Raw genomic sequence first — 25,874 nt, 5'->3', positions numbered from 1 at the left:
CTCCGGCAGCCCCCTCTGGACCTACATCCTCCTCCTCGGCCCATTCCCGGGAGCTCCAGACACCTGCCGTGGCTGTGTCAGACCCCCAGCTAGGGCCAGCTGCCCCCCGTCGGGTGTGCATCGTCCCCTATTCGTGCACCCGGTCTGCCCATCTCCAGCTTGAACAGCCAGCCTCCTCCCTCGGTCCAGGCCCGCTCGGCAGCCGCCCTGGACACAGGCCCGCTCTGGAGCTGTCCATGGTCAGCGCACTCGGCAGCCTCACCTCCCCCACCTCCTGCTGCTGCTGCCGCCGGGGAGGGGGCGCCTGCGGTTCGGGGAATACCCCCCGCCGCGCCTTTGACCCGGAGATACCCGGGGCCCTCTGCAACCCGGGCGCCTGGGCCTCAGGGTTCCTCTGGTGAGCCTCTCGTCTCGTCCTCAGTACCCCAGGTTTCTGGGACCCCAGCTGTTTCTTGAGGAGTCAGGGCTTCTGAATGTTCCTGCCTGGTCCACCTTAGGGACCTTGGCATCCAGGGATCTAGCTCCCACCTGGCTCTGGAAGCCCTGTCGGTGCTCACCCCGCCTGTCTGAAGGCCCCAGCTGGTAGCCCCCACTCGCTCAGGACCTGGGAATCCAGTTTCCCAGCTCTTGCCCCCTTTAGAGACCCAGTTCAACAGCCCCTGTGCCCCTCAGGCAAATAGATCCAGCCTCCTGACACCCAGCACTGTCTGCTTAGGGATTCAAGCACCATGACTCTCTCCCTTTCAGGGACTTGGAATGCAGTTCTTAAAGCAAACCTCTGGCTTCTGCCCACCTTCCCCCTTGGAGACCTAGATGCTTTGTCTCTGGTCCTGCATCCCCTCAGGGACCCAGGAGTTCAGACCCCAGCTTCCGTATTGCCCACCAAAACCATCTGCCACAATCCTCCTTCCCAACAAGGACTCAGGCTCTAAGCTTCCATCCCCTGTCCTTTATCTCCACAACTATTCAGGAGTCCAGGCCCCCACCAAGTATCTAGCCTGTTAGCTCTTACTCTTAGGGACCCAGGTCCCCCCAGCCTCACAACCCCCATCAACTTGACATCTCTAGTGGCCTTAACAAACCCCTGCCTCATCCCCATATCATCTCAGGCACTGGGCTCCCTGGGGGTTCTCTTCTCTATTCCCTGAGACCCAGGTTCTTGAGATGTTTCCAGCACCCCATCATGATGTTTCTGTCATGATGTCCCATCCTCTGAGTACACCTTCTCAGGCTGATGAGCCAAACATAGACCCCTTCCTCTAGATGTGTTCTGTGACCTAGGTTCATTAGATGATCTAGAACCTATCCACTATCTTCCATATTTCCAGTTAAACTGTGCCCTTGCAATGCTCTAGATTCTTTCTAAATCTTAGAAATTAGATTCTTTATAATTCTTAGATTCTTTCTAAATCTAAATCTTAGAACGCTCTCAGTCAATATCTCTGTTCTGTTTTCACCCACGGAATGTTTTCAGTTCTAGGTTAGATGATAAAATCTAGGCATGTATTTCCCCAGGGGAATTCAAATGTCTTGATAATGCCCCTAAACCAAATTCTGATCCCACCTTCTCCTCACATATGTTCCAAATTTTTAGAAACCAGTACTTGCTTATTCTCTGCTAAAATTTTATTTTAGATGTGTTCCAGGTTCCAGCCACATCCTTGGCATTGTTCTAGATTCTGTTCTCCTCCCAGGGGCATTCTACATTCTGTGTAGAATATGTGTGTTCCAATTATGTGCTCTACCCTTTCTCCAAATTGCACTATCAATTTTATTTATTTATTTATTTATTTATTTATTTATTTATTTATAAAGATTCTATTTATTTATTTGACAGAGAGACAGTGAGAGAGGGAACGCAAGCAGGGGGCAGTGGGAGAGGAAGAAGCAGGCTCCCCGCTGAGCAGGGAGCCCGATGCCGGGCTCGATCCCAGGACCCCGGGATCACGACCCGAGCCAAAGGCAGACGCTCAACAACTGAGCCACCCAGGCGCCCCGATTTATTTATTTTAAAAAAGATTTTATTTATTTATTTGACAGAGAGACACAGCAAGAGAGGGAACACAAGCAGGGGGAGTGGGAGAGGGAGAAGCAGGCCTCCCGCTGAGCAGGGAACCCGATGCGGGGCTCGATGCGGGGCTCGATGCGGGGCTCGATGCGGGGCTCGATCCCAGGACCCTGGGATCATGACCTGAGCCGAAGGCAGACGCTTAACAACTGAGCCACCCAGGCGCCCCTGCACTATCAATTTTAAAATGTACTTTCTTATTTTAGGTCCCATCCACTTCTACAGTCTTAAATCTAAAGGATTCTCACTGAAATGTAGTGCATCTTCCTTTTTCAGGTACTAGATTCTAGGCCCATCCATTCCCACCTTTTCTGTCCATCTTTTCCCTAATGTGACCTTCGTTTAGAACTTATCTCCTGGAGGACTGTGGGCTTCCTCCTCCATCTGGCACTTAAGCATTCTAAGCATGCTCTAGGCTCATCTCTTTTGGAGTCTTCAGCTAGAAATGTCCTCATTTCCAGAACATCTCTTCCCCCTTCCTTTGCCAGCTCAGTCCTTATGCCAGTAAATTCTCAATTCCCAGCATGCTTCTGAATCTTCCCCCAGGCACTTTTAAGTTCCAGACAAACTCCTTGCTACTTTCTAGGGTTTTTCCCTCCACCTCCAGGGAATGTTCTGAATTCTAGTGTCTATCTTTTGCCTTCTGTCTGTCACCTAGACACATGATAACACCAAAAGTGTGATCCCTGCTATATTCTTTGTTACACCTGCATCCCTGGTAGGTTCTGAGTTCTAGATGTCCCCTGACTAGGTTTGTCATGTGTTACATTAGGTATGTTCTTAGGTATCATCTTGCTCCCCTCTGTGTTTGGGGTTCTTCAGTGACCCAGACCACTCTTTCATTTATTGGATTGCTTTTGACTGGTTCAGGTTCCAGACCTAGGTTCTAGAATATGCCCCTCTACTTGGCCCTATGTGAAGATTTTACCCCAAGTGCACTGTACCTGTGGAAACACATGTCCTTTCTGCACTCTGTACTGTCTTCATGCCGTGGCTTTCTAGATCCTACACCCAGCCTTGCTAAATTTTATGTCCTTCTCAGTGAATTTGAAGTTCTAGAGCAGCTTCTCGGAAACATCCTGTGTTGCATCTCCCGAGTAGGTTCTGGATTTTAGATACCGTGTTGGTTTTGACCTCTCTCCTTATAAATATTGTCTTAAATCTGGCCTCTGAGTGCTGGCAAAGACCCAAGGGTGTAGGCATCTAGCTGCCTTCACTCCCAGGTTCCAGGGCCCTCCATCCCCTCCTCTTCTCATTGAAGTCCAAGACCCCAGTTCCAGGTTTTGGACATAGTGTGCACACTGGGTGGGGCTGGGAACTATTCGCTGTCAGAACCGGTTATGCCGCTGCCTGGAGGGAGAGAAGGAAAGGAGGGAATAGAGTGAAAGTCTCTCCTGCTTTCGACCAGGCCAGATGGACCCGTCTGACCTGATGTGTGTGGAGGGAGCGGCTCAGGAGACCTCCCTTCATCTCCGCCACAGCTCATGCACCTAGATTCCTGGGTCCTGGGGGCCTGGACTCTGGGGTTCTGGAGGAAGAGGGGTCTGAAGACTGGGATTTCTGGGTCTGAGGTTGGAGGTTGAAAACTCAGATTCTTGTGTCCCTGTCTGACCCCCAGGATTGGGGAAGAGGTGGCTGAAGGCTCAGACTCCGGGGTCTAGGGGAGAGAAGGGAATTGGGGACCCAGCCTCCTGTGGCCTGAGGTAGGAGGGAGCTGAATCTTGGACTCCTGGGTTGAGGGAGCTGGCTAGCAAGTGGAGTGGCTTTTAGATTCTTTTGGAGCTGGGGTCCAGATATCTGGGACATTGGGGGCAGGAGTTGGGCTGGATAGATGAGGACCATCCCTGTGACCCTGTTCTGGTACCAATGACCTAATTCTGTGGCCCCAGTTCTTTGACCTCTTGAAGGCATGGTTCTCAGCTGGGCTTGTCTTCTTACTCATGCCGTGGGTTAATGGGCATTCCCAGCAGGGTCAGAATAGGTAGACTGATTTTCCCACATTGACTCAGGCAATGGGTCACCTGGCTTTGGTTTCTCTGACTAGGCTGGTCCTAGATTTGCTGCCAGTGCCTGGTGGGTTTCAGTTAATCCTGTGCCATGAGCAGAATGGATGGGCCCCAGTTTCTTCTGTACAATGCCTGGGTTGCCCCACCTCAGTTTCCACTATGGAGTATCCCAGGGGCCGTGCCTCAGTTTCTCTGCCAGTGCCTCGACGAGGCCGGTCTCTGTTCCCTGCCCCCTCCCCACTCCCGCAGGCCAGCACCGCAGCCATGATGTGCGAGGTGATGCCCACCATCAGCGAGGATGGCCGGCGGGGCTCGGCGCTGGGCCCGGACGAGGCGGGCGGCGAGCTGGAGCGCCTTATGGTCACGATGCTCACCGAGCGCGAGCGCCTGCTGGAGACGCTGCGCGAGGCGCAGGACGGGCTGGCTACGGCGCAGTTGCGGCTGCGCGAGCTGGGCCACGAGAAGGACTCGCTGCAGCGCCAGCTCAGCATCGCTCTGCCCCAGGTCTGGGCGGGACCCGGGCGGGGCCTGCGGGAGGCGGGACCTCGACCGCCGAAGGCGCGGACAGGGCGGTCCGGAAGGGGCGGGACCTGGCACGTCAAAGGGAGGAGTGCATGGGGAGGGCGCTTGCCGGTGATGGGCGGGGCCTGAACCTCTGGAAGGGGCGGGATTTAGCGGGGAGGGGCGGGGCCTTCAAACTTCCAGGCCTGTGTAATGCGGGACGTGGGGAAAGGATTGATCTAATTGCCCGGATCCTACCCACATCTGGACAGGAGTTTGCGGCTCTGACGAAAGAGCTGAACTTGTGTCGGGAGCAGCTGCTGGAGCGGGAGGAAGAGATTGCAGAGCTGAAGGCGGAGCGCAACAACACGCGGGTGAGGGGCGTGGGGGCGGGGCCTAAGCGGGGTGGGCGGAGCCACGAGGTGTTGCAGCCTGACCCATCTTTTTTTACCCATCTTTCCTTCCTGTCTTCTCCTCCCTGCTTCCACTTCCCGGCTGGTCTCCTCTGGTTTCCTCCTTCCTTCACATCTCCTCCCTTATCTCCATAACTGTTCTTTTCCTACACCATTCCTTCCTTGACCATGCCCCTACCTCTGATATCCCTCTCTCTTCCTGACCTCTCTCCCTACCCCTTTGCTTGGCTCCATTCTTCCTCCATGTGTCCGCCCCACCTGTTTGGACCACCCTTGTCCTCGACCCTGCCTCTCTTCCCTTGCCTCTTTTCCTTGGCCCGGTGACCTAACCCTGTAGCTTCTCCTTGAACACCTGGAATGCCTGGTGTCCAGGCACGAGAGGTCACTGCGCATGACCGTGGTAAAGCGCCAGGCCCAGTCCCCGGGTGGGGTCTCTTCTGAGGTGGAGGTGCTCAAGGCTCTAAAATCCCTCTTCGAGCACCACAAGGCCCTGGATGAGAAGGTATGAGAAACAGAAGAGCCTGGATGCAGAACCTAAGCCCGTGGTTGGCTGGGACTGTCCTGGATAGGAGAGATTCTGTCTGTGATTGGTTGGGGATGTCCTAAGTGGGAAGAATGTTGACTGAGATTGATTGGGACGGGCGACTCAGACTGGGAACTGACTGCTTGAAAAATGAATTTTGGTGGGGACTACCGGTGGGTGGGGCTGCCTTGGTACCTGGTTGGAGCTGCACACCCATTATAGGTAGAGGAATGCTAATGTCGGCCTATCAGGCCGTCCCAGGGGTGTTCGGCCTCACGGTCAGTTGTCCTAGATTGTGTCTGATCCCCATCTCACTCTGTCCCGCTCCCATCCCCAGGTCCGGGAGCGGCTGCGGATGGCGCTGGAGCGGGTGGCGGTGCTAGAGGAGGAGTTGGAGCTGAGCAATCAGGAGGTGGGGGCGTGGCCAAGAAGGAGGGGGGACTAAGGAGCTACTAATGGGGTGGAGCTGATTGGGTGGGTTCAGGGAAAGAACGGACAATGGAGGAAATGGTTGGAGGGGAAAGTTCGGGCTCTAGAGGACACCGCCACAAGGAGGCTAGGGGCAAGAGTAAGGGTGGACTTCTTCACGCTGGGCAGCTAAGGAGAGATACAATGAAGGCACAGGGTTTAAAGACAGAGTGTGGGATGGGGTGGCCCCAACAGGACCAGTGCCAGTGGGAAGTAGAGTGGGGGCTCAAGGACTCCCTTTGTCCTGATCTCTGTTTCCCGTTCCCAGACCCTGAGCCTTCGAGAGCAGCTGTCTAGGCGCCGGTCGGGGCTGGAGGAGCCCGGCAAGGATGGGGACGGGCAGGTGAGAGGCGGAAGTCCTTCGCCCCCCTTGCTCTTCAAGGCTCCCCATCCCTGTGACCTCCCCGCAGCCCCGTGACTTTGTGATGGTCCTTTTAATGTTTGGTATGATCCTCACTGCCTCTATGACATCTGAAGTCCTAAGATCCTTATTGGCCTTTGACCTCTGATTCAAGTCACCTAGCTAACTTCTGCGACCTGCAGGCTGATCTTTGATTCCCCCCCCCTCCCCCCCGCTCCCCTGCATCAACTTTCCCCTTGTATTCTCTCTATATCTCTGTGTTCCCCACTCTGGGTTCTGTCCCTTCTTCTCTCACTGGTCCCACTCCAGCCCCTTGCCAATGGCCTTGGTCCTGGCGGGGATTCGAACCGGCGCACAGCGGAGCTGGAGGAGGCCCTGGAGCGGCAGCGTGCGGAGGTGTGCCAGCTGCGGGAGCGCCTGGCGGTGTTGTGCCGCCAGATGAGCCAGCTGGAGGAGGAGCTGGGCACCGCCCACCGCGAGCTGGGTAAGGCCGAGGAAGCTAACGCCAAGCTCCAGCGCGACCTCAAGGAGGTGAGGCCGGAGCCCCTGGTGGGCTGCCCTCTGTCCCTCCCTCCCCCTAACCCTCCCCGATCCCCCTTTGCCCAAAGTCACAGAGCTCATGAATGGTGGAACCTGGAATCAGTCCACAAGCTGTGTGGACTCTCCTCCTCTCTGAGCCTCAGTTTGCTCACCCGTAGAATGGGGTTTATGGCGCGCCTGGGTGGCTCAGTTGGTTAAGCGACTGCCTTCAGCTCAGGTCATGATCCTGGAGTCCCGGGATCGAGTCCCGCATCGAGTCCCGCATCGGGCTCCCTGCTCGGCGGGGAGTCTGCTTCTCCCTCTGACCCTCCCCCCCTCTCATGCTCTCTCTCTCTATCTCATTCTCTCTCTCAAGTAAATAAATGAAATCTTTAAAAAAAAAAAAAAGAATGGGGTTTATGACCCTTGCCACAGGGTTGGCACATGACACATACATGGTAGGCGTCAATAACTGGTCTGAGATATGTTATCATTGGGAAATTCTCTTGTGCTTTTTTTTTTTTTTAAGATTTTATTTATTTATTTGAGAAAGAGCATGGAGGGGGGAAAGGCAGAGGGAAAGGGAGAAGCAGGCTCCCCGCTGAGCAGGGAGCCCAATGCGGGGCTCTATCCCAGGACCCCAGGATCACAACCTGAGCCAAAGGCAGATGCTTAGCCGACTGAGCCACCCAGGCGCCCCACTCTTGTGCTTCTAAGTTGAACTCCTTTGTCTGCATTTCACCCCATCCTGGCTTAGGCCCCTTGATCCTAATTCCTATGCCCCTGGGACTGCTGGGAAATTTAGGGTATGGATTCTGGAAGTCATTGGATGAGAAAGAAGAGCGAGCACTTTATTTTTATCATCCATTGGGATTTTCACCTCAGATTTTAAACCTGGATGGCCCTGTTGGGAAGTGTGGCCCCACCTTACGGGCTCCCAGACAGAAGTCCATCTTCCACGAAACCCTGGAGCCCTGTCTTAGGTTTTCTGAACCTTCACTACCTTGGGGCTCTTGGGAGATGTTTCCTTCCATGTGGAAGGGACTTTTGTTTTTCATGAGACCCTAGGGCACTCGCTCTGTGATTCTAAGCCTGGGCTGTGCTAGAAGTTGCTGAAAAATCTAAGGCCTGGATTTTTTTTCTTTTTAATTTTTTCTTTCTCTTTCTTTCTTTCTTTCTTTCTTTCTTTCTTTCTTTCTTTCTTTCTTTCTATTAGCTTCAGAGGTAGAATTTAGTGATTCATCAGTTGCATATAACTGGAATTTTTTAGAGGTAGTTTATTATTATTAGTAGTAGTATTTTAAAGATTTTATTTATTTATTTGATGGAGAGAGAGACACAGGAGAGAGGGAACACAGGCAGGGGGAGTGGGAGAGGGAGAAGCAGGCTTCCCGCGGAGCAGGGAGCCCGATGCGGAGCTCGATCCCAGGATCCTGGGATCACAACCTTAGCCGAAGGCAGACGCTTAATGACTGAGCCACCCAGGTGCCCCGTATTATTATTATTTTTAAGAAAACTTTATCCCAAGGTGGGGCTTGAACTCAGGACCCCAAGATCAAGAGTCACGTGCTCTACTGACTGACCCAGCCAGGCGCCCCTAAGGCCTGGATTTTTGAGGGGAGTGGGCCAAGAAGAGTGGACACTTCCCACCCATGGGCTTCAGGTCGTCATACGGGGAGGGAATAAGACAGTAAGCCCTAGAAGCTCATGGGAGGTGAGGTACCACCATTTTAACTCTCGGGTGGGCGGGGTCCTAAGGCTGGCTATTCCTGGGAATTCTTGGCAGGGGTGGTTCCACCATTCTGACGCCCAGATAGCAGGAGACTTCATTTCCCAGGATACCCTGGGGTGCCTGATCTAGGGTTCTAAGCCCACACTACCCCCGGGGCTTTTTGGGACTGTCGTCCACGTGACCTTTGGCCACCCCTGCAGGCGCTTGCGCAGCGGGAGGATATGGAGGAGCGCATCACGACCCTGGAGAAGCGCTACCTGAGTGCCCAGCGCGAGGCCACGTCTCTGCACGATGCCAATGACAAGCTGGAGAACGAGTTGGCCAGCAAGGAGTCGCTGTACCGGCAGGTGGGGGCATGGCCAGGGAGGTGACGTGGGGGCGAGGCCGCGGCCTGTGTGACCTAGCGCCTCTCCTTCCGCCTCCACCCCCCACCCCCATCTCCGTCCCCCCTCAGAGTGAAGAGAAGAGCCGTCAGCTGGCGGAGTGGTTGGACGACGCCAAGCAGAAGCTGCAGCAGACCCTGCAGAAGGCGGAGACCTTGCCCGAGATAGAGGCCCAACTGGCCCAGCGCGTGGCAGCGCTCAACAAAGTGAGGAGAGGCCTGGGGCGGGAGTGTGGGGGGGTGGGGTAGAGGGATGAGGCCGGGCCTTCAGGCTGGAGAGGTAGGAAACTTGCCGCTGGGATTCTGGGGAAAGGGGCGGGGCCGGGGGTCTAGGAAAGTGAGGGAACTTGGCATGGGGTCAGGGCCTGGAGGTTTGTGGGGTGTTCTCTAGTCCGGACTGACAGGATGGCCTGGAACGCAAAAGAGACAGAACAGACCCCGAGGAGGGGACAGGGCGCGAATCCTAGCGCGGGGTCTGGAGTCTCTCGGGGGAGGAGCCTGGGGCTCGGGGGGCGGGGCCTGGCGCGGAGCCTTGGAAGAGGCAGGGCCTGAGCCTGACTGGGTCCCAGTGGGGCAAAGTCAGATGCCCCTGGCTTCCTGTCCACTAGGCTGAGGAACGTCATGGGAATTTTGAGGAGCGGCTTCGGCAGCTGGAGGCCCAGTTGGAGGAGAAGAACCAGGAGCTGCAGCGGGTGAGGGGGCGGACGGCCGCAGGGTGGGTGGGGCTTTGAAGCTGAGGCCGGAGCTTAGATGAGCGGGTAGAGTTGGGGGGGCGGGAGCTGAAAGCAGGGGCGGTGCTCCGGGCCAGGTGGGCTTCAGCATCCCTGTCCCGCTGTCCTTTGGGCAGGCCCGGCAGCGGGAGAAGATGAACGATGACCACAATAAGCGGCTGTCAGAGACTGTGGACAAATTGCTGAGCGAGTCCAACGAACGGTTACAGCTGCACCTCAAGGAGCGCATGGGGGCGCTGGAGGAGAAGGTGTGCCCCAGCCCCGGACTTAAGTAACCTGCAATCCTAGACCTCATCTTGCCGCAATCCCGGGGCCCCAGACCTTTCCCCAAACCGTTAGTTGAGATCTCAAATCTGGGCATCTAGAATTTGAATTTAACAGACTTCTCGGGTCTGTACCTGGTCTAAACACCCCAAGAGCCTGGGGCACCCATACCTTGAGTTCTTGGTTTTTCCCCAAGCCTCTGATCCTTTGGACCCTCACACTTTGAAGATTATTTATTTATTTATTTATTTATGAATGTATGTATGTATTTGTTTATTTATTTTAGACAGCAGGGTGGGGGCAGAGGGGAAGGAAGAGGGAGAGAATCTCAAGCAGACTTCCACTGACCGTGGAGCCCCGAGTGCGGGGGGGGGGGGGGGGGCTTGATTTCACGACCCTGAGATCATGACCCCAGCCGAAACCAAGAGTCAGATGCTCAACTGACTGAGCCACTCAGGCGTCCCTGGACCCTCAAACTTTGAATCTTTATTACACAGGATGCTGGATTCTGGGGCTCTCAGGCATTCCCTTCCTTAGATGCATCTTTGGCCCCACAAGCCCCATGCCCTCCAGCTCACCACTCACACCCACGTCATTCCCCTGGGGTCACCTTTGGCCAGTCTCTGGACACTTACAGCCCCAGGATATGCCTCTTCCAGGCTTCACCTCCTCACTGCACCCCTGTCCTCTACAGAATTCACTGAGCGAGGAGATTGCCAACATGAAGAAGCTTCAGGATGAACTGCTGCTCAACAAGGTAAGGAGGGGTCTGGAGGAGAGGGCATGGGGGCCTAGGACCAGGGACATGGAGCAGGCATTGCTGGGGGATGGCATTAGCCAGGCTGGGAGGGGCTATTCCTCAGGGACAGGCCTGATTCTGACCTGACACCTCCAACTTCCTCCCACCAGGAGCAGCTCTTGGCAGAGATGGAGCGGATGCAGATGGAGATCGACCAGCTGCGGGGGAGGCCACCATCCTCCTACTCCAGGTGACACTAGTCCTTCTGCCTCACCCTTGCTCATAGGAGCCCCCTTGGCCAAGCTCATCCTTTCTGATCTCCAAGTCTTCCCCACCCCCCTGTCCTCCCAAGGCTTTCACTGACTCCTGTTACTCTTGACACCTGACTTCATGGCCTCTGACCTCTGACTTCAGATCCCTCTCCCAGTCCTCTGACCCCAGGCCTTTTCCCATGACGCCTGACCTCTCTGCCCTTCTCCTGACCCCTTGGTCTCTGACTGCCTTCTCCATGCCCATAGGTCTCTCCCCGGCAGTGCCCTGGAGCTCCGTTACTCCCAGGCACCCACATTACCTTCTGGTGCCCACCTGGACCCCTATGGGGCTGGCAGTGGCCGGGCAGGCAAGAGGGGCCGCTGGTCAGGGGTCAAGGACGAGCCCTCCAAGGTCAGCAGCCACTTTTGGGGCCTGGACTGAGCAGGGGGTGGGTGGGCAACAGTAGGAAATGGAGTCTAATACGCGGGGCTCTGGAAGGAGACTGGGCTGAGAAACAGCATCTCCTGGACCCATGTTGTCTTTTTTTTTTCCCTCCTGCAACTCCATCCTCTCTGCTTGCCTGACGTCTCTTCATGTGGATATCCTGCTACGTGGTGAGAACCTTAGCGGAATGATGAGGTGGGGAGAGGGGCGGTGAGTGGGGGATGGGCACGGTGTAGAATCCTAGAATGGGGGTGCAAGGTGAAGAAAGGAAGCAGCCTGGGTCAAGGGAAATGGTAGAATCAGGGGACGGGGTAGAGTCCTGGATAGGGCAGTCAGTCAAGGAAAGGGACTTGTCAAGAGACAAAGCTGGGCTGGGAAAAGTGTGTGGGCTGGATCACAAGGTGAGGCCAGCCTTTGTCAGGGGACACAGGCAGGGTCGTGGAGGGTGGACAAGGTCAGTAGAGGTGAGGGAAGCCCCAGCACCTGACATCCTTCTGTCCCCACACAGAGACAGGAGTGGGAGCGGTCTGCCCCTGCGGGGTCCATGCCACCCCCATTCCCTGGGGAGCTGGATGGCTCAGATGAGGAGGAGGCTGAGGGGATGTTTGGGGCTGAACTGCTCTCCCCCAGTGGACAGGCCGATGTGCAGACGCTCGCCATCATGCTTCAGGAGCAGCTGGAAGCCATCAACAAGGAGATCAAGTGAGCACTGACTGGCCCAGTCCTTCTCCACCCTGCCTGAGCTGACCCTGTAGCCCCTCTGAAGGCCTGAGCGCATCTCCTCTCTTACTATCCTCAAGGAACTCCCCCAGCCCAACACTCCCTCCAGTAACTAGGAATCCTCAAGATATACCCAGAAGTCTCCTATCTATCTATTCCCTATCCAGTATTCACAATTTCCTAATACACCAATGACTGCATTCCCAAATACCCAAGTTCTCAAGCCAGTACACCAAGAATCCTCCAGCACACCCTGGATGTCATGGCTTCACACAGCTAGTACCCAGAGTCTCCCAGTACCTCAAGAATCTCAACACAACACAAGGTCCCCAATCCCAAACACCAAGAATCTCATCCTAATACTTCAAGAACCTCAATTCAAGATACCAAGAATTTTGACTTAATATAACAAGAATCCTCGATTTATCACGAATCCCCCACTGACATAAGGTCTACCCTGCTTTCCCAGAAATTGCCCTCCTTGGCAATTCTCTAACAACACACTCACCATGGGAAATATACCAATATGACCACGATTTCCCATCCAAAGTCACTGCGAGTCGAGGTATTGATTCACATACCAGATGACTCCATGAACTTCCCAGATCCTAGGTTGACCTCAGAGTCCCTGATCTCCCCCAATCTTATTATGATCTTGCTCTTTCTTTCCTCCTTGGAATTGGACCTCTTTCCCATAGTGAGCTTTTTTATGACTTTATAGAACCATGTGGTTACCATCATGGAAGCCTTGATTCAGACCCTGATCTTCCTGTTGTCCCTCATCTCCCAATGACCTCCTGAGCCTATCATGACCCCTTGACTCCCCTTTAACCTGTGAGGCCATGATGAATCCATCAAGACCCTCTAACCTGATTATGCTTTCCTCAGAATTCTTCCCCACCCTCTCCGCTCCCCCCAGCCTTCCTGCCCTTTGGGATCCCCAGACTCTGTCTCCCATTGCTTGCCTCTCTGTTCTCTCACCCGGTCTGCCCCCTTTCCCTCCTCAGGCTTATCCAAGAGGAGAAGGAGACAACGGAACAAAGGGCAGAGGAGCTGGAGAGCCGGGTGTCTGGTTCTGGCCTGGACTCCCTGGGCCGCTACCGCAGTAGCTGCTCACTGCCCCCCTCCCTCACTACCTCTACCCTTGCCAGCCCCTCCCCTCCCAGCTCTGGCCACTCAACGCCCCGTCTGGCACCCCCTAGCCCTGCCCGTGAGGGCACCGACAAAGCTGTGAGTGTTCTGAAGTCTCCTCATTTTGGTGGGGTGGCCTGGGGAGGGGGGAGATCGGAGACAGGGCTCCCCAAGCAACAGCAACAAAAACCCCTCACACCAGTGATTTTCAAAAGCAACCTTAGCTTTTCCTACAAGTTCCAACTTAAAGGGTGTAAGCGGGGAGGCTGAGCCACGGGGCTTCTGAACCCTAACTTGTACTTTAGTCAGATCTGGCCTTTTTTTTTTTTTTTTTAAGAATTTATTTATTGGGTGCCTGGGTGGCTCAGACGGTTAGGCGTCTGCCTTCGGCTCAGGTCATGATCCCGGGGTCCTGGGATCGAGTCCCGCATTGGGCTCCCTGCTCCTTGGGAGCCTGCTTCTCCCTCTGCTTCTCTCTCTCTCTGTCTCTCTCTCTGTCTCTCATGAATAAATGAATAAAATCTTTAAAAAAAAAAGAATTTATTTATTTATTTGACAGAGAGAGACACAGCGAGAGAGGGAATACAAGCAGGGGGAGTGGGAGAGGGAGAAGCAGACCTCCCACTGAACAGGGAGCCCGGATGCGGGGCTCGATCCCAGGACCCTGGGATCATGACCTGAGCCGAAGGCAGACGCTTAACGACTGAGCCACCCAGGCGCCCCCAATCTGGCCTGCTTTTACCTGTTGTGTGCATTAGGTTTCTTCATAGGTTTTTGTTTTTTGTTTTTTTAAGGTTTCCGTGACTAAAGATACACTTGAGAGCTAATATTAGATCCTTGGAATTGATCTTTGAGGAGGAATAAGACATATTAGCCCTGTGTTATTGCCTTAAACCCAGTTTTCTGGCTTCCAGAATGTGTAACTCATTAGCTTTCCTATAGTCTGAGCAGATCCCACTCCTGACACCAAAAGCTAGGATACATAAAAACTGGCTGGAGATTAATTAATCTCCTTGTTGATGGATACATAAAAACTAGGCTACCTTCAGAAGTGGTACCCAAAACCAGGGACATCCCAGACACCCCCTGGTAGATATCCCAATTAATGAAGAGCCCCCAGCATGACCCTTCCAATGCATTTCAGCCTCTCTGCCTTTCTGTGCCCAGAATCATGTCCCCAAGGAGGAGGCTGGGGCTCCACGAGCGGAGGGGCCAGCCATCCCAGGAGACACCCCACCTCCCACTCCCCGCTCTGCCCGCCTTGAAAGAATGACACAGGCCTTGGCACTGCAGGCGGGATCCCTGGAAGATGGGGGACCCTCACGGGGAAGGTCAGCAGGGACAATGGATGGGATGGGGAGGGGTTTGCTCGGGAGGATGTGTCAGGGGAATGGACAAGGACTTGGGAGGAAAAGAGACATCCCAGATGGGGTCTGCCCTCACTCCGTCCTGTTCACCCAGTGAAGGCACCCCAGATTCCCTGCACAAAGCCCCCAAGAAGAAGAGCATCAAGTCATCCATAGGCCGTCTCTTTGGCAAGAAGGAGAAAGGGCGAATGGGACCTCCAGGCCGGGACAGCTCTTCTCTGGGTGAGGACCCTGATGCCAACCCTATCTCCCTTCCTCTCTCCCTTCTTTCCTTCTTCTCTTCCTTCCTTCTTCATTTTCACAAATTCACTTGACATTCCTCTGAGTCTTCATTCATTTGATAATTCATAGGATGTGAAAGGGGCAAGCAGGACTTGGTGGAGGTAGAGGGAAGGAAGAGGGACAAGGACAGGGCACTGTGAGGCCTGCCTGGGGGACTGGAGGTGGGGAGCTAAATGAATTTTATGATTGCATTTACCTATTTTTTAAATAGGGAAAGAGAGAGGACCACCTAAAGGCAGGGCAGATGGTGGGCTGGAGCCTGCTTATCCTGGCTTGTGAAAGCCAAGAGTTCAATTTTCTGGAGTTTTATGGGCTGCCTGACCTTACATCGGTAGCCTGAAATTAATGGGATTCTTTACACCATGGAAATTGGCGAACACCACAAAGCAGGGAATAGGCCTTCCCTCCCTCCCTACCTCCATTCCTCCCTCCCGGGGAGCCGGTGGTTAAACAGTTACCAGTATCCCACTGCCACCTTACCGAGGCCAGCCCAGTGAATCCAGCCCCATTTTGGGGATGTCTCCAATTCCCTGCCTGGGAGGTGAAATTGGTTCCTGTTTGGCTTTATCACTCCCTCGGGGCCTCTAAGTCGCTGGCCTCCTTCTCAGCACCCTGGACACCAGAGAGTCTCCTTCCTGCTTGATTCTCTCCAAACTCTGGCCCCTCCCTGCCTTCAGCAGGAACACCCTCGGACGAGACACTGGCCACGGACCCTCTGGGGTTAGCCAAGCTGACGGGCCCAGGAGACAAGGACCGAAGGAACAAGAGGAAGTGAGTGTGTGTGTGTATAGGCTGGGCAGGGGGAGAATGGGGGAGACCACTTACAGAGATTCACTTTTTTTTTTTTTTAAGATTTTATTTATTTATTTGACAGAGAGAGACACAGCGAGAGAGGGAACACAAGCAGGGGGAGTAGGAGGGGGAGAAGCAGGCCTCCTGCCAAGCAGAGAGCCCGATGCGGGGCTCGATCCCAGGACCCTGGGATCATGACCTGAGCCGAAGGCAGATGCTTAATGACTGAGCCCGCCCAGGCGCCCCTTTTTTTAAACCTTCTTCCAAGTTTTCTACCTTAATAAAAAGTGCTTTGGGGGCTCAGTTTGGCAGCCCATATACTAACATTGGAACGATCCAGAGAAGATTAGCATGGCCTCTGTGCCAGGATGCCAGGCAAATTCATGAAGCATTCCACTGAAAGATAGAACTGTGCTTTGGAGGGGGTTTGTGGGAAAGGACGGCTGGGGGTCTCTGCCCCTGAGAGCTCCTGCCCTACTAGGCCTCTGTCCCCAGGCACGAACTTCTGGAAGAGGCCTGCCGCCAGGGCCTGCCCTTTGCTGCTTGGGATGGGCCCACCGTGGTTTCCTGGCTGGAGGTACTGGGGTCCAGAAATGCCATGACTCTTGATCCCCAACTCCTGTGACGGCCCTGCCACTAGGGATCACTGGGTGCCACCCAGCATCCTCCTCCTAGCCTGGGATGGGGGGTGGGGTGGGGGTGGGCGGAGGGGGATGAGGCCCTGGGGGAGGTCAGCCTTCCTGTTGATCTAAACAGCTTCCTCCTCCTCGTGCCCCCACCTCTGCGCCTCTGACCATGCCCCCTCGGGTCCTGCTGTCCTGTTGTCTCTCTCTGCGTCTCCCACATCTGTGTCTCCCACATCTCTCTCTCACTGTATGGGATTCTCTGTCTGTTGTTTTGCCTCTCTCCCCATCTCTGTGTTTTTGTCCTTCCCCACATTTCTTCCCCCGTCTCTGGGTCTTCCTGTGTCTGTCTCCCAATGTCTTTTGCCTCTTTCTCTCTCCATCCCTCTTTCCCCGGTGACTCTGGCGTTACCCTCTGATTCCCCCCCCCGCCCCTTTATTCCCCGTGTCTCCCTCTGACTCCCTGTTGTCTTGTTTGCCCTGCCCCATCTCTATCGCTTCTCACCGCTAACATTCCCACCTCTCCATCTCCCTCTTTCCTTTTCTTTCTGTCTCTCCGGTGTCTCCCTCAATATTGTCTCTGCCTCTCCGTGTGTGTCTCTTCCTTCCCTCTCCCCGCCTCCCTCCTTCCTTCTGTCCAGCTGTGGGTAGGCATGCCTGCATGGTACGTGGCCGCCTGCCGGGCCAACGTCAAGAGCGGTGCCATCATGGCCAACCTGTCGGACACGGAGATCCAGCGGGAGATTGGCATCAGCAACCCGCTGCACCGGCTCAAGCTGCGCCTCGCCATCCAGGAGATGGTCTCACTCACCTCGCCCTCAGCGCCCGCCTCCTCCCGCACGGTCAGTGTCTGCAGGCCAATCCCAACCCTTGCTGCCTCGGGGCCCCGCCTCTTGCCCGCAGACTAGCCAATCCTGGGCTCGCTCACTCCAGATCTGTCTCGCAGACCCTCTCCGCCTTGTGCCTCACCTGGATTGGATTATCTCGGGGGGCGTGGCGTGGGGGGAGTCCCTTCTCAGGTCTCCCTGCGTCCCCTCAACCTCGGTCCTGTCTTACACAGACAAGACCCCATCTGGGAGAAGAATTCGAAAGCATACGGTTCCTTACAAAGTCCTTGATGAGGGCACCCCCCCCCTCCTCCCCACCCACCTCTGACTTGGCTCCTTGGCTAGTGCTACTCCTTGGCTCCCTTTCCTCAGAGCACTTCTCCTCCTGTCTCTCCTCCTCCTCGAGGTCTCATCTCAAATGTCACTGCCTCCAAGAAGCCTCCCTAACTCAACAACTAATCACTCGCCCCATCTCCCCAGCACATTAACACCTAATTTCCCCCCACAGTGTTTATGGCCTTCTAATGGTTTATCCTTTTGTTCCGTGCCGAAACTTCTGTGTGCTATGCCCAGTTCAGCAATTGTTAACTCCTTGCCCGACTTGCTGTTTGCGTGTGTGTGTTTGTGTGTGTATCTGAGACCCTCCAGTGTAATTTGTGGACATCATTACTGGTTAGCCCAAAAAATTACTTAACAGGGCATCTTCTAACAATAAGAACATTCTCCGACGCAGCCACCGCGCCCTTATACCTAAGAACGTGACCATTATTGTCAATTTCATCTCTTCGGTCTATTTTCAAATTTCCCCTCGTGTATCCCAGACCCTACAACTGTGCCTGGCACTCATGAGGAGCTACATAAGTGTCTGAATCAATGTATGAAGTCCTAACTCGTGGGGTTGTTGGGGGCAGGTGCTCAGTAAATGTGAACACACATCCCTTACCCCCCCACCCAAACTTTTGTCCCACCCCACTGCTGTATCTGCCACCTCGTTCTGAACGTCACTCTGTACATACATCTGTGTGAGGTCAGAGAGGTGATGTTGCGCCCAAGGCCACACAGCAAAATACCCGGGTAGGGCCCCAATTCAAACCTGAACTTGCCCGACCTCAAAGTCCATGTTCTTTTGCCTGGTATACAGCAGGTGCTCAATAAATGATCATTCGGTTTTTCTTTCACTGCCTGGCCCAGAGCAGTAACTGGCCTGAGTCAGAAAGCAGAATGTATATAAATGGACCTGGCCTGGGCCTCTAGGAACACCCCTCCCCCATCCAGAAGCCTTCTCTCAACCCCCATAACACCCCTCGCCCCTCAGTCCACAGGAAACGTGTGGATGACGCACGAAGAGATGGAGTCCCTTACGGCCACGACCAAGCCTGTGAGTGACCCCTGCCGGCGGCTTTGGGAGTGGCACTAACTCTCCCTGGGGAGGGGTTGGGGGGCAACTCTCTGGCTGTTCGTCCGTCCGTTCGTCCCTCCCGCCCTCCTCCACCTGCCCCTTAACCCACCCCTTCTCTCCCCTTTTCCCACTAACGGGTCAGGAGACCAAGGAGATCAGCTGGGAGCAGGTAGGGGGCGCGGGGCGGGACGTGGGCGCATGAACAGGTTGTGCACGCTGCATGCACGCCCCTCCCCGCCCCTCCACCCCCCCCCTTCCCCAAGCCCCCCCCCCCCCCCCCCCCGCGAGAGCGTTCCATCATCACCGCGGGGGTCGCTGCGTGGAGCCGTGCTCTGGACCCGTCTCATTGTGGCTTGGTGGGGTTCAGGGGGTTGGGGGGGAAAGCCTGGACTAGTCCATTGTTAGTGTGGGGCTCGGGCCATTCCATTATCGTGGGGTTGCGGGGGCTGTTCCACTGCTGTAACTAGAGGGAGACCTTTTCTCTATGATTGAGGGGGAGTGGGACTGTTCCAGTGTACTGGGGCCAAGGGGGAAGCATACTGGGGAGGGGCCGCAGTTCCCGCTGAGAAGTCGGGGAGGAGGAGAAGCTACACTTTGCTCTCATAGATGAACTAGGTTGGACTAGGGTCTTGGTTTCCAGTCGGGGGCCGGTGTTGATTGTTTCCTTATGCTAAAGGGAGTGAAGGACTTTGGGCTGATCCAGAATACTGTCCTGGGCCAGATGTAGCATTAGACTAGTATTTTTGGACCGTGCAAGAGTGATGGATGGATCTATTATCGTTTGTTGTGGGGAGAACTACACTGGAAGAATCCGTTGTCCTGACTTGGGGGAGAAGCGATGTTGGACTGACCCACTGTTCTGAGCTGGGACAATGCTAGACTAGTGCCTCTCACCCCTTACTGTTCCGGTAACCGAAGGATCTGGTGGGAATGCAGCTTCTGATTCCGTAGCCTGGGGTGGGGTCCTAGATCCTACAGTTCTGGCAGGTGCACAGGTATGGTGATGCCGCAGGTCCAAGGACCGCACTTTGAATAGACAAGGGTCTATTCTGTGATTATGAAGGAGTAGGAGACCCCTGGATTGGTCCGTTGTCCTGAGCAGAGATTGACCCATGTCCTAAGGTGGGGTGGAAAAAGAACCACCTTGGGTCAGGGGGTAGGAGTGAACCCTCTCATACATACATGGGAAGGGGTCAGAGGGCCTGACCCTTCCCCCACCTGCCCATGGCCCCAGATCCTGGCATATGGTGACATGAACCACGAGTGGGTGGGGAACGACTGGCTACCCAGCCTGGGGCTGCCCCAATACCGCAGCTACTTCATGGAGTCGCTGGTGGACGCCCGCATGTTAGATCATCTTAACAAGAAGGAGCTCCGGGGCCAACTCAAGATGGTGGACAGCTTCCACAGGTGGGGGCTGCCTGGCCAGTGGGGACAGTCCAAGGGGAAGCCTCACTCCCAGAGAGTCTTTGGCCAATGGGACTGGTGATGGGAATGTCCTGGGACTATCTTTGGCCCTTTAGCCCGGATTCTCAGGAAATCCTGACTTCTGTGCCCCTTCCACCAATGAGATGGCCCGCTAGGCAAAGTCCAAATCCTCAGACGGCTTGGCTCGTTAACCCCATACCCTGTCCAGGTTACCCAATAGGAACTGCCTGTTGAAAATACCCCAAATCCTGGGAAGGTCAGCAATACCGAAAACCGACCCAGTGGGACAACTCCCCAACCTTTCCCAGAAGGACCACAGCCAGTGGGGAGGGGCGAAGCAGCAGCCATGGGGGTTGTGAAGGCTCCTCTGTGACCCCACTTTCCCCACTGTTCAGGGTGAGTCTGCATTATGGGATCATGTGCCTGAAACGGCTCAATTATGACCGGAAGGACTTGGAGCGGAGGCGGGAAGAGAGTCAGACCCAGATCCGAGGTGAGTAGGCGTAGAAGAGTTCCCCCCCCCCCAATCCCCCAAGCCAGGTGGCGGAGTTTGGGGCTGGTGGGGAGGAGGTATGATTAAGGGGGGGAGGGGGAGCCCCGGGCCTTTTGTGAGGGGGTGGAGCCAGCACAGGGGGCGTGGCCAGGAAAGGAAATGGCCGTGACAGGTGGGCTAAATTGGACCGACCGGCAGCTGAGAGTCCCTTCTGTCCCAGACGTGATGGTGTGGTCCAATGAGCGGGTCATGGGTTGGGTGTCCGGGCTGGGACTGAAGGAATTCGCTACGAACCTCACGGAGAGCGGGGTGCACGGGGCGCTGCTGGCCCTGGACGAGACCTTCGACTACTCCGACCTGGCCTTGCTCCTGCAGATCCCCACGCAGAATGCGCAGGTGAGCTGCGGCTCGGCCCGGGGCACACTGGGCACCCCCACCTCGCAGACTGCACGCTGCCACCCTTCTTCCACCTCTCGTCCCCAGGCCCGGCAGCTCCTGGAGAAGGAATTCAGCAACCTCATCTCCCTGGGCACAGACAGGCGGCTGGACGAGGTGGGCGCAGCCCCAGCCCTGGAGGCTCAGCTCCTAGCGGCACCTGCAGTGTCTGAGCTGAAGGAGTGGGGCTTGACTTTGCCGGCGGGAGGCGGCTGGAGGCGGGACTAGGGCAGGGGCGGGGTTAAAGGCGGAAACCCGAGAGGGGTGGAGTCAAAGGAAGGGGCTGAGTCAGAACCCGGCCCCGGTCGCTCATCGTCAGCCCGGCCCCTATACCTAGGACAGCGCCAAGTCCTTCAGCCGCTCCCCATCCTGGCGGAAGATGTTTCGAGAGAAGGACCTACGAGGCGTAACCCCCGACTCAGCTGAGATGTTGCCCCCCAACTTTCGTTCGGCCGCAGCGGGGGCCCTGGGATCTCCGGGGCTCCCTCTCCGCAAGCTGCAGCCCGAAGGTGGGCGGCACCCCGATGCGACGGCCCCTCCCCCCTTCCCCTTGCTCCGTGTGGGAAAGGGACCAACTCTACATTCCAGAAGCCTCCCTCCAAGTTCTGAAATGGCCTAGTCCTTTCTCCCCGACCCATGACAAATGGATTGCTCAGTATGCCAACTCCCTCCTCCGGGTGTGGAATGGATTCATCCCGCACCCCCTTTCCGAAGTGGGAAATGAGTTGTCTAAGGTGCCTGTGGCACCTTAGATGAATCCAAGGCTGCGGGAAGGGGAGGGAAGGAACCCGACATGGAGCCAAGCGTTGTGATTTCGGGAGGGGAATCCAAGAGAGGGCGCTTGGGGTTAACGATCAGAGAAACCCAGGGGGAGTGGGGGTGGGGGTGGGGGTGGGGGTGGGGGTGGTGTGTGTGTGTGTGTGTGTGTGTGTGTGACGCGCGCACCAGACCAAACCACTGCTCGCTCTCCCTGTAGGCCAGACGTCTGGGAGCTCCCGGGCAGACGGCGTTTCGGTCCGGACCTACTCCTGCTAGTGTAGGCCTCCAGGTGAGGACTGTGCTGGGCGACCTTGGGGGTTCGGGGCGGCACAATGGATTTTCACTGCTCCACGTACTGCCCCGGCGTCAATGCAGGTGACCTCACTCGGATGGAAGAATCTTCCAGAGGCTGGGCTGTTCCCCCTCCTGCCCAGAGTATGGTCTCGCCGGGGAGAGCGGGCGGGGGAGCTCGCGCCGCGGACCGGACCATCTGTACAGACGAGCGGGGAGTACGCGTCCCCGCCTCACAAAAGGACTGGGCCTGGACCAAACCACACGAACTGGACTGAGAGGGGGAACGAAGAGGGCAGGAAGAAATCCAGCCCCAAACTTCCGCCTCCCTTTTCTCTACTTTGTAATTTATTGATCAGTTTCCGATGGGAGATGGGTGCCCTTTCCCCGCGGGAAGGGAGCGGGGCTTCCCTCCCGGGCCGCATGCTAGGAGAGGCTGCCCGCTCCCCTTTCTCCTCCCCAGTCGCGGGGCCCAAGTCTTCCTTCTTCGTCCGAAAGGAGGGGAGGGGGGACTCGCTGCTACAAGCCTCGCCCCATGTGCCACTCATCCCCGCCCCGCCGCGTCAGGTCGCCGGTGCCTGGGGTCAGCTGCGGGCGGAGTCCCCCCTTCCTCCCCAGTGTCTCGTGTCCCCGGGGCCTCTCTGCCCCCCGTGCTGTGGCCGTGTCCGTGCCCCGGGGGTAGGGCGTGCAGAACTGCGCTCCCGGTTCCCCTCCGGCTCCGGGGTTTGCATGGGAGAATCCTCTTTCCACGATGCCACTGGGCGACGTGGCGTGGGGGGAGGGAGGACGGTGGGGGAGCCCTCGCCCGAGACTCTTGGTCGGCCTCCCTGCCCCAGGTGTCACTCAGTGATCACGGGTAAAGAGAACTGTTTCAAAAAGCTCCCGTCTTGACTGATTTATTTGTCAGGACCTTAGGAAAACCGACCTCCTCAAGAACCCGGGAGGCCAGACCACTCCTCCCTCAGACCCGAGTCCAAGTCTGCAGTCCCCACCCGCGCCTTCCCTGGTGCCCCGAGAATCCAGCCCCCACGCCTGACAATGAGGTTTCGGGGAGCATGTTTATTCATAACGCAATTCAATAAATACGGCTCGTGGAAATGGGTTGGAGGGCCAGGGAGGTGCGTCTGCGCCGCAGCCGCACCGCTGGGTCAGGGTTCTGGAGTTTCCAGCATGTCCGCCAGGGCTCTGGAGAGGACGCAGAGGTTAGACAGCCCACGTGCCCAAAGCTCACCCCAGGTGCTTAGATGGAGGTGTTAACCTGCCCATTTTACCGACAGGGGAATGGAGTTCCAGGGTCGTCCAATCACTCAGCGGGACCTCGCCTCTCTAAGGGCCCTTAAACTGCCCCCCTCCACACACTTACTGGTACAGAGAGGAGGAGAAATAGTCGACGTAGCTTCCTGTGGGAGAAAAGATAAGAGGCTTGAGCGGTACACCACAGGCGAAATTAGGGGGCCACTGATTCACCGAATCCGGAATCAGAACTAGCTCCGCCCCCCTTTTTCTTAATTCCTTCCCTAAGTTGAATTCCTTCTACTGGGACTCATTTCGAGGTCCAGCGCCTCTCTCCTTGCTCCTGGTGTTCCCATTCTCCAGAAGCCCCTTTTCTTCCAGTTCTACCTGCTTTGGCCCCGCCCGTTCGTTTCTAGACCCACCCTTCAACCTTCGACCCCTTGCCTACTAAGTAGGCTTCAGCATCTAGCCCCACCCCTCCCTCGGTCCAGGCCCCGCCTCTCCGCGCGTACCCCGCCCCACCCGCAGACTCCCAGCCTTGACCAGCCTCCGCGCCTAGCCACGCCCCACAACCTGCCGGGCCCGCCTGTCGGATTTGGCTCCGCCTCCACGGAGTTTGCCTGGCTGGGCTCCGCCCACGCTCACCTGGAGTGCAGACAGTTTCGCAGACCAGCGGGCAGAGGTAGCAGAACTGGCAGTGCTGGGGGCGGGGATGGGGAGAGAACTATAAGACATGGTCGGGGCGGAGCCGGGTTGGGGGCGGGTGCCGGACGGGGGCCCGAGTGGTAGGTTAAGGTCAGAGGCGGGATCGAGTGTGGAGTCAAGGCTGCACCAGGGATGGAGGGTTGGGTCAGTCTGAGGGCAGAGGCCAGGATTTGGGACTGTGGGTGCCCAGAGGGCCCCCGGCCATCCTGGGGCCTGGTGGAATCTGGGTCCGGGGAAAGTGTCACCTGGCACTGGTCACAGTGCTCCCCCATGTTCTCCTCGTCGCAGTGACAGTTCTCACATTCAGTGCATCTCTGGGAAGGGGAGGATTCTGGTTTGGGGACACCGTTTGGGAGCCACCCGCCAGTCCTCCACCCTGCCCCCTGGACATTTCCCCAACTCCCGACGCTCACTACCTCCCACACTGAGCTCAGCAGCTTCCCCCTCGTTCCCCTCTTGCAAGGTGACACCACATCCCCCTGTCACTGTGGGCTGGGCCTGTGGGTGTTCTCTTCATGCCTTCTCCCTATTCTCCCCACAGCCTGCCAGGCCCCAGCCCCATTCCACCTGCCCCCTCTGCCGGACCCTCCCCTCCATCCCCATATCTGCAGGTACAGCTCAGGCCTCACTCCCTCCTGGACCATTGCCCCAGCGTCCTCCCCAGCTTCCTGGCCTCCAATCTGCCCCCTACATGGCCCCAGAAGTGCCTCTTCACCTGGCACTGCCCCTGCCCCTCCTTTGCTCAGAGCTGTCCCCAGGCACCTTAGAGCCCCAGGACAAATTCCAGGGACAGCCTGGAGGATGGACCTGGGCTGGGCACTCACATTGCAGAAAGAGCAGTAGCCACACAGGGACCCAGGCTGGTAGTTCCCGTACTCCTGGGCACCCTGCGGATCTGTGGGGACAGGAGAGCAGCAGTGAAGCAGGCTGACTCCACTCCTCCCTGCCCCTACCTGGCCAGATCACTTACCCATGTCCTCGCCACTCTGCTCCTCACTGGAGCCACCTCCAGCCACCTCCCTCCTGGCCAGTGGGTTAGGGATGATGGTGAAGGGGAGCTCCTCTTCCTCCAGCCCCTCCTCCTCCTCCTCTTCCCCCTCCTGGTGGTCTTGGCTCAGTGGGGCGTGAACCTCAGCCCTCCCTTCCCTCTTCTCTTCATCCTCTTCTCCCTCCTCCTCCTCGTGGCTCACGCTGAGGCCGTGACCTTCCTCGTCATCTTCTTCATCCTTCTGGTCCAGGCTGCCATGGCGGGTGCCTTCTTCTCCCCGTTCTGAACTTTCATCATCTTCCTCATGGGAGCTCTGGTCCTCCTCCTCCTCTTCCTCCTCAGAATCTCTCTCCCTCAAATGGCTTCTGTCCTTGACCCCCATGTGTTCTGGCAGCTGGTGGCTAATCTCATCTTCCAGGGACCCTCTGTGGCCAGTCCCTTCATCTTGGTGGCCTTGTTGCCTGTGGCTGGGAGCCTGGTGGCCAAGCTTGTCAGAGATGTCCTCATCTTCATCCTTGGGGCTTCCATGGTGGTGATGGTCAGGGACTGCTGACTTATATTCATCTGGAAAGTCCTCCTCCTCAGTGCTCTTGGGGCCTGGGTGTTGGGAGCTTGCAACATGGTGGCTGAACTTGACTGTGATCTCCTCTTCCTCTTCGTCTTCATCTCCAAGGCTATGAGTATGCCTGGGAATCTGGTGCCAGTGTTCAGTGGACACATCCTCATCCTCATCTTCTTCGTCTCCATAGCCTAGGTGTCCGTGACTGGGGATATGATGATGGTGTTCATCTGATACATCTTCATCCTCTTCCCTCCCATGGCCTTGGTGCCTGTGGACCTGGTGTCCATACTCAGTGGACATATCCTCTTCCTCATCTTCTCTGTGGCCTCGGTGTTCAGGACTGGGGATATGATGATGGTGTTCATCTGAGACGTCCTCATCCTCTTCTTTCCCGTGGCCTTGGTGCCTGTGGGCGTGGTGTCCATACTCAGTGGAG

At 56.4% G+C, this 25,874-nt stretch overlaps 2 protein-coding genes and 1 non-coding gene across 3 annotated transcripts in view; 2 read left to right on the top strand and 1 right to left on the bottom strand.

Moving 5' to 3' along the window:
• The first annotated feature begins 4,221 nt into the window (after positions 1–4,221).
• Positions 4,222–22,828, top strand: PPFIA3 (PTPRF interacting protein alpha 3). Its single transcript, XM_044911396.1, has 29 exons — positions 4,222–4,578; positions 4,848–4,949; positions 5,326–5,490; positions 5,849–5,923; positions 6,248–6,322; positions 6,650–6,871; positions 8,792–8,938; positions 9,046–9,180; positions 9,582–9,665; positions 9,821–9,952; positions 10,663–10,725; positions 10,878–10,957; positions 11,226–11,370; positions 11,918–12,105; positions 13,131–13,353; positions 14,422–14,585; positions 14,716–14,843; positions 15,581–15,674; positions 16,191–16,272; positions 16,960–17,160; positions 18,461–18,523; positions 18,687–18,713; positions 19,779–19,954; positions 20,368–20,465; positions 20,686–20,861; positions 20,949–21,017; positions 21,238–21,409; positions 21,877–21,948; positions 22,035–22,828. Exons 1-28 carry the CDS (start codon positions 4,234–4,236, stop codon positions 21,933–21,935), a joined length of 3,690 nt encoding a protein of 1,229 aa, XP_044767331.1. The 5' UTR covers positions 4,222–4,233; the 3' UTR covers positions 21,936–21,948; positions 22,035–22,828.
• On the top strand, positions 15,992–16,098 carry LOC123323349. Its single transcript, XR_006539352.1, has one exon. It is a non-coding gene; the product is annotated as a U6 spliceosomal RNA (small nuclear RNA).
• A 175-nt stretch (positions 22,829–23,003) lies between the features above and the next one.
• HRC (histidine rich calcium binding protein) overlaps positions 23,004–25,874 on the bottom strand; it is a 3,525-nt gene continuing 654 nt past the window's right edge. The window contains 6 exon segments of the mRNA XM_021681265.2: positions 23,004–23,135; positions 23,314–23,350; positions 23,829–23,883; positions 24,134–24,202; positions 24,713–24,783; positions 24,859–25,874. The exon segment at positions 24,859–25,874 is cut by the window's right edge and continues 587 nt beyond it. Of these exon segments, the coding sequence (XP_021536940.2) occupies positions 23,099–23,135; positions 23,314–23,350; positions 23,829–23,883; positions 24,134–24,202; positions 24,713–24,783; positions 24,859–25,874 (1,285 nt within the window). The 3' untranslated portion in view covers positions 23,004–23,098.

This window comes from Neomonachus schauinslandi, chromosome 16, assembly GCF_002201575.2.
Source record: "Neomonachus schauinslandi chromosome 16, ASM220157v2, whole genome shotgun sequence".
Classification (NCBI taxonomy): domain Eukaryota; kingdom Metazoa; phylum Chordata; class Mammalia; order Carnivora; family Phocidae; genus Neomonachus; species Neomonachus schauinslandi.
Note: the sequence above shows the minus strand (reverse complement) of the source record. Positions and strands in the feature narration are given on the sequence as shown.